Raw genomic sequence first — 7,585 nt, forward strand, 5'->3', positions numbered from 1 at the left:
GCATTCATAGTAACAGTAGTGGTTGTTTTTTATTGTAAGTAAACCACATGACTCTGTTTTCCTTCCCACTGATGTGTGGGCTTGGATTTATTATTGTCTCAGTGTGTGTGTAAAGCTCTGACTCTTCTTGTTTCTACCCTCTAAAAAAAATCCCCGGTCATAGTCTAGACAAAATGACTGGTAACAAATTATTCGGTCTGGTTCATGAGCAAAATTGGCTTCAAGACTAAAACCAACTGCAGCTCAGAAATGCCAGAGAAAGCAGAAGTAACACTTCTCCTTCTCCTTCATCCCCAGCTCAGTATTTATATTCTCTGGCTACTGGAATTTCTCTGCAGGATTTACCCTGAACCCTGCAGCACCCCATCCCCAATACACACGCTTACAATTACATCATGTGTAAGTTTTATTTACACTCCTCTCCGGTATTCACTTATATTCTGTATGCTTTCTACACGTTTGTGTCCATACTGTAGTCAAATATAACCATGCTTGGCTGGTTTTACTTGAATTACCCTGCACCCTTCCTATCATGAGTTCAAAGCGGCTATCTCCGACATGAGCTTGAGCAACTTCTGGACTGTGTGGACTCTTCCACCATAAAGCCTGTTATCATCACTCCAGCTTCTGTTTTAGCCAAGCCTGGTGGCAATTGAGATCTATCCCCTTCATAGGCATAATCGTGAGGATTCTGGCAAGGGCTGCCTGATCCAGATTTCAAACTTTCGCAACACCGCCTTCCAAAAAGGCAATACTAAAGGTCAATCCCAAAGGGCATGTAGAAATGTGACAACTTCCTTGTTACACTTCCAGCATTTGTTATCTTTGGTTAAACCCATTTCATACAACTTATTAGGAGTAAAATAATTTGAAATGGTATCCTGCCAGATGTCCTCACCAATATTCATACCTAGATCTTTCTGCCATATTATTCTCAAGCCATCACACAGCTTGGTCTCCATGCTAGATATCTTCTTATAAAATATTGAGGCAGCATTAAGAAAATTCTTGCAACACACTTTCGTTCTCCTCCTTCCTCCTCAATCTGAGACGAGACGAGATTTTAACTATTTTTAAAAAAACTTCAATGATGAAATATGTGATTGGAAAAAACGTTTTATTTGACTGAAAGTCACAAAATGCAAAACAATGCAGCTACATTTTGAAATGTACTTTGTAAGTATGAATCATCACATGCAGTATGCAAGCACTGTAAAAAGTCCCGTCCGCCCCGTCCCTATATAGACACACTTGAAAAAAGGCAACTGAAGCACTTTCTTACTCTCAGCTGTTTGCAGTGAGGAAACAGTGAGAGTCTGGATAAAACCAAATAAATAAAATGAGCTAAAAAAAAAAATTTGAATAAATAAACTAAAATAAAAGGATAGAATATAATAAATGATCATGAATTATAACATATTGCTAACTAAAAACACAGAAATAAAAGTAAACTTCACAAATCCTGTATCACACAAATACACAAACAGAACAACACACTTATATATTGTGTTTTAATTTGGTAGTGCGACTAATTTTACTTTTTGATTGTGTCTCACTCTGCATGTGTCTTTCTCTGCAGGTCTCTCTTTGCAGCTGTCTCACTCTGCAGCTGTCTCACTCTGCAGCTGTCTCACTCTGCAGCTGTCTCACTCTGCAGCTGTACTTCTCTGCAGCTGTCTCACTCTGCAGCTGTCTCTCTCTGCAGCTGTCTCACTCTGCAGCTGTCTCACTCTGCAGCTGTCTCTCTCTGCAGCTGTCTCACTCTGCAGCTGTCTCACTCTGCAGCTGTCTCTCTCTGCAGCTGTCTCACTCTGCAGCTGTACTTCTCTGCAGCTGTCTCACTCTGCAGCTGTCTCACTCTGCAGCTGTCTCTCTCTGCAGCTGTCTCTCTCTGCAGCTGTCTCTCTCTGCAGCTGTGCTTCTCTGCAGCTGTCTCACTCTTTAGGTGTCTCTCTCTTTAGGTGTCTCTTTCTTTGCAGGTGTCTCTCTCTTTAGGTGTCTCTCTCTGCAGCTGTCTCTCTCTTTAGGTGTCTCTTTCTTTAGGTGTCTCTCTCTGCAGCTGTCTCACTCTGCAGGTGTCTCTCTCTTTAGGTGTCTCTTTCTTTGCAGGTGTCTCACTGCTGTTTTGTTATAAAGTTATTAATGTGAAATTAAGTTTCATGGTTTAAGTTTAAGTTTAAACGTAAAAAGGGATTCTTTTTTATTTTTCTAAAACTAAGCACTTCATTTAGGAAGCACAATCAAAAGCTTTCTGTAATGGATTTTATTCTAAAATGCCATCTTTATTTGATATAAGAAAAGACCATTTATTTTTCTTATTCTTTTTTTTCTCATTTCATTCCTTTCATTATTTATTTGAATCCCACAAGTTGAGTGTAAATACTAATAAATGAATTCTACTGTATTTAATCTAGCCACTAGACAGATGCTGATGGAACTACAATGCTACTTCAAGGTACTGAAAAATAACACGGACATCATGATGTTCTGGACCTTCACTTGAAGACATTTTCACAAATTGGACCTCAGTGAATTTTAATTGAATACCTCTGAAATAGACTTTTGGAATTATTGCAGATGGTAGAGAAGAATTGGCTTTTCTCTCTCAGTTTTTAGAGTGTAGTCTATGAAGTCTGTTAGTTAAGATGTGCAACTGTGCATGTGTGTCCCATATTACACAATTACTAACCATCATCAATAAACACAGCATCAGTCCTAATCCATTGCTTGTTTTTCTTGGCTGCTCTGAACGCTTTGTGTTGAGTTGTATAACAATGAATGATGCACCAATACAGTTTGAATGGGTTTTTTTTATAGAAATGTTTCATCTCAGCTGTGTTTATATGGTTAATGAAGTTTATATAACAGTTGACTTGAACTTTGAATCAGTAAGTATGAAATGTTTGCAGCAGGAACTATTGGTCTTTCTAAAGAGAGAGATGTGAGAATGTTTTCTACCACTCTGCATGTTTACTTAGTTTCACTTCTATAAATATGTGTCTCCCATTTTAAAAAATTCTTTAACAAGGTTATTAAATGATGTCCAACAAACGTGACTTTACCTGATGTATTTGTAGTGTTTTTGTCTTGTGTTGTTCATTTCAGCTTAATGTGTTTTATGATAAAAAATCATAAAGAAATGAGATTAAAAAAAACAATTCCTACTGATTATATTTGCAATCACTTTTATTTTATTGTATTATCATTCAAAGCAGCCATACATGATTGTCCTTTATACACTATGTATAAAAATAAAGAATGCCAGACTCTATTGCCCTGTTGGCAAAACTTCCCTAACTAATATAAATAGCAATAAATTAATATCTCATTTACATATTGAACCACTACACAACGGTAAAACTATGTAACCCAATTTAGCACAAGCGCCATATTGGTATTTAACTGCAGACATAAGAAGAGGTAGATGTACTGTAGGCCAACCTTTAAATCTTTTTTTTTTTTTTTTTTTTTTTTTTTTATATTTTAAGTTTCAATTACACAGGTGCTCTCTCTGATTTAGTGTGTTTGATTACAATCCTGGTCAATTAAAGTACAACATAGTATCTTTGCAGTAGATTTGTACGTTAAATTACAATTAGGTACCAAAAGGTGTATATTGTATCTCATAGATGCACCTTTTATGATGCATCTGTGAGAAATGTAAATAATCATTTGGCAGTGAACAGAACAGAATTTGGTATATATGTTTTGCTTTATATTAGACGCAAAATGTCAATCACCTAACATCCAAAACATGTTGCCTTGCATAGTTCGTCACATTCATTACTGTATTTATTTTTATAAGAAAAAAAAAAGTATCTGAAATGTATTGTAACACACAACGTTATGTAATAAAGATAAGTAAACTAACTCCTAACTAAGTGGTATTCTCGTTTAAGTAATGCAGAGAGTACTAAAGCCTGTTGGCTTACTGGCAGTGCATCTTAAATAGGCATTAGACATTTTTGAGCTACACAGGATCACTCAAGCCTTTGGTGCCTATTTTGAGACACTTTCGTCATCAGCCTACTTTGCCCCCGAAGGAAGCACCTCATTCTCCTCATTCTCCGCATACATCCCCTTCAGATGAGAGTCGATCCGATGCAGCTTATTCTGTAGTTTCACACCGGCATTATCTGCTGTGATCGCAACTAGTACTGCTGGAAGGTCCCGAAGCTCCTTCACCGTGGCAGAGGCGAGCCATGTGTTGATCTCTGCAAGACAATCTGAGCCACCTAGATGGTGAGTAGGTGTCTTCCCATTTGTGAGTTTGTGCACGAGCTGACGAAGACGCCTGCTGTTCATCTTCTGGTGAACGAAGAAAGTTGGAAGGATTTCTTTAAGGTACTCGGCTCCATCTGCAACAAATAAAGAAGGCAATCAATCAGCGGCTCATAAGGAGACACAAAAGACTATTGCCTGAGAGAAACAAGTCCTCCACTTGAGATTCATTCCTGTTTTGCCAGATGTAGTATGTAGTATGTAACTGAAAATAAAACACCCAATACTCATACATCAGTGCCAAATGAACATGTGATCTTTGGTGCCTTCCAATTTAAATAAAATGAAATGAAAAGTTGCTTTCACAAACAATTCATTTCAATCGATTGGCGAACTTGATGTTAAAAAGAAAACAAAGTTGAGCACTGACAAATCACTGTGTCAAAAACCTATGGTGAGTTGATCGTACCACCAAGCAACGCAACCACGTGTTTATTTTTGACATTAAGTGAATCTAATGAATCAGTGGTGGCCTTTAAGTTTGCAAACTGATGTTGCTGCTTTATAAAATGTATATCAGTGATTTAAGTAAAACCACAGATGAGGTTTTACAACATCACACGAGTCTTTCCACCTTTCTTAATAAACTGGGGGATCTTACCTTTTGATTTGATCTCTTCACTGCTAGCGCACACGCTGTTGTGCCAGCTGCTGCCCTTCAGCACCAGCTTCAGCCCTGCAGCTTCACAGCTCTGATGCGGCATGCAGCTCTGCTGATCAGAGGCGATGTCGGAGTAGGTCCCATTTGTACAGATCTGGCACACTGTGTTCTGATTGGCTGTACCTGCAGGAGACGTACAGTTTGTTTTTAGATCAAGGACTAGTTTGGAAGTTCTCCTGATTAGAGACATTAGAGACAGTGACTGCCTCTCACTTTGACAATCATCTTCCAGTCATGCTCTGATTGAAATGAAATGCACTGTATATATGAGCAACTACACACTAATCAATCTCACCACAAACAGTAACAAGAAATGAAAAACCTCTCTGTCCAGTTTAAGAGTAATATATTAAAACATAAGAAGCCACCTGAGCATTGAAGTTCATTCTCCTAACAAGCTTTTTTTGGAGCATTTAACCACATTTCACAGTTTTTCTATCAGCAATTTGAACTGACTCAAACAACAGCTGACACTTGGATACTGGTTGAAAGCTCAGAAAGGAAACAAGTGGACCAGTATATTTTTCCCTGCCATGCATCAAGCTCTCCTGAATCTGCAGGAAAACAATCTAAAGTTGAATTTCTGTCAAATTTAAAAATGTTGCTGGTGCTGAGAGCAGCTCGTTCAGAAATATAATCACATAATTATATTTTTTATTGCTGTGTAGGCATCAAACATGTAGTTACCACCTATTTCCTGAGTGGGGCAGTACATATCAGTATAAAACATGCCAGGACTTATTTCCTCTCATTCAGCCCATAAAATGCAGACATCCTGCCAATTGAATGTGGTTACAGGCACTTGTTGCTGATGTTGCTCAACTAATCCGAAACATGTCACCACTTTTTAAAATGATCATAAATCAATAACAATCAATACGTTTTAGTTGTGATGGTAGCAAAACACTGATACTGATAATATACCGATAATGCAAACAGTAATTAGAGTTAATACAGTATGCAGAGAGTGGCATGACATTGTGAGTATTGGAGCTTGTGGAAGCTCATTCTGCTGACTCATGACTGTCAAACTGGTTTTGAAGAAAACGGCAATATCCTAATGAGTTGTTCTGACATGTGTGAATGCTGTAGCCCATGTGTTCATCCTTCTGAAGTCTAAAGACTCCTTAAAAAGTTACTAATCTGTTAGTTACTGGTTTGAATTACAGGCATCTAACACCATGCTGATCCCTGATATCTAATTACTGATCTCTCCTTCATGAATAGATAGATAGATGGATAGACAGATAGACAGATAGACAGATAGATAGATAGATAGATAGATAGATACATAGATACATAGATACATAGATACATAGATAGATAGATAGATAGATAGATAGATAGATAGATAGATAGATAGATAGATAGATAGATAGATAGATAGATAGATAGATAGATGACAGGAACAGCATCTTACCATGGTTGAGCACTCCTTCTCCTATCGGGCATTGGCTGTGACGGACACACATGCCGTGTATGTTGAAGTATCCTTGTCTGCACTCACACTCGATGTCACTCTCCGCCGTGCACGCCTTCTTCACCACCTGGTTGTAGTCGCACACGTTGCACCGGAGACACCTGTCGATGTAGTTCCACAGAGCCGTGAACGAGCCGGTGGGGCACGGCATGCACACGCTCTTCTGCGTCGGAGTGCAGCGAGACGGCAAAAACGTTCCCGGTGGGCAGCTGTCACACTCCAGCTGTCTGCCGGTGGTCCGGTCCCTGTGCGTGAACGTCATCTTCGTCATAACTGGAGAACAGTGTACAGCCAGCAGCGACAGCACTGAGAGGAGGAGTATGGACATCTGGAAGGAAAGAAGGGAACAAGGGAGGATGTTACGGAAGAACCCGGAGGAGGAACATAAGGTTATACAAGGACAGGCAGGACATGGATATACTGGAAAACCCAACAAATAAAGGACATCAATACAGACATCGAAAAGGTTGGTCACGTCACTCCAAATCATCTACTCTCGAAATGAATCGGAATGAATGAAAAAAAAAAACAACAACAAAAAAGGCTTGTTGGACAGTTCTTTCACTTCGTTTTTAAAGTTTCCAAAAGTTTTCCATCCTGTATGAAGATCTCCAAAAAACCCAAAAACGGTAATAAAACCCGAAATAACAGAGAAACAATGTACACATGTTAATCCCCAGTACGCAGAGAGATGCGATTAGCTATTTTAAAAAACACATAGCATAATTAAAGAATAATATCTGAGGAATGTGAACGGCTCGACATGTTCGGGCTTCCACTGCGCTCTCTATCTCCACCCACCATGGTAAATGTTGTGTCTGCAGTCTGTCAGGAGTCTGGAGGATGGTCCTCTCACAGCTTCCACACCTCTATATATCTATCCCCCGTTCCCCGTTTCCTATATGACAGTCATGACACAGCCCCCCCTCCCCCCCCCCCCCCCCATCGGCATTCCCCGTATTCACCTCTGATTGGAAAGGGCTAGTTATTTCTGGAGATTTCTTTGGCTGAAAACTGTGGTGAAAATGTTATATAGTGTAATGAGTCATCTGGAGTTTCATGTCAGATGATTAGGCTTTTTTTATTTTTTGTTATTTACATTTTATTTTTTTAGCATTTTTAAAGCGATGTTTAATAAAGGGTTCGGGTGGGTTAGGGTTAGG

The 7,585-nt window shown here is 39.0% G+C and overlaps 1 protein-coding gene across 2 annotated transcripts; it reads right to left on the reverse strand.

The window, feature by feature from the left end:
• Positions 1 to 3,179: 3,179 nt before the first annotated feature.
• LOC133996411 (tumor necrosis factor receptor superfamily member 6B-like) lies at positions 3,180 to 7,309 on the reverse strand. 2 transcript variants are annotated; one of them, XM_062435979.1, is made up of 4 exons: positions 7,224 to 7,309; positions 6,363 to 6,750; positions 4,883 to 5,065; positions 3,180 to 4,358 (listed from the first exon to the last, which is right to left on the reverse strand). In XM_062435979.1, exons 1-4 carry the CDS (start codon positions 7,224 to 7,226, stop codon positions 4,027 to 4,029), a joined length of 906 nt encoding a protein of 301 aa, XP_062291963.1. In that variant the 5' UTR covers positions 7,227 to 7,309; the 3' UTR covers positions 3,180 to 4,026. The 2 variants fall into 2 exon arrangements, with proteins under 2 accessions (XP_062291963.1, XP_062291962.1); XM_062435978.1 differs by lacking the exon at positions 7,224 to 7,309 and having other exon boundaries at positions 6,363 to 7,212.
• Between the last annotated feature and the right edge of the window lie 276 nt (positions 7,310 to 7,585).

The sequence above is a fragment of the Scomber scombrus genome, chromosome 16 (genome assembly GCF_963691925.1).
Source record: "Scomber scombrus chromosome 16, fScoSco1.1, whole genome shotgun sequence".
Taxonomy (NCBI): domain Eukaryota; kingdom Metazoa; phylum Chordata; class Actinopteri; order Scombriformes; family Scombridae; genus Scomber; species Scomber scombrus.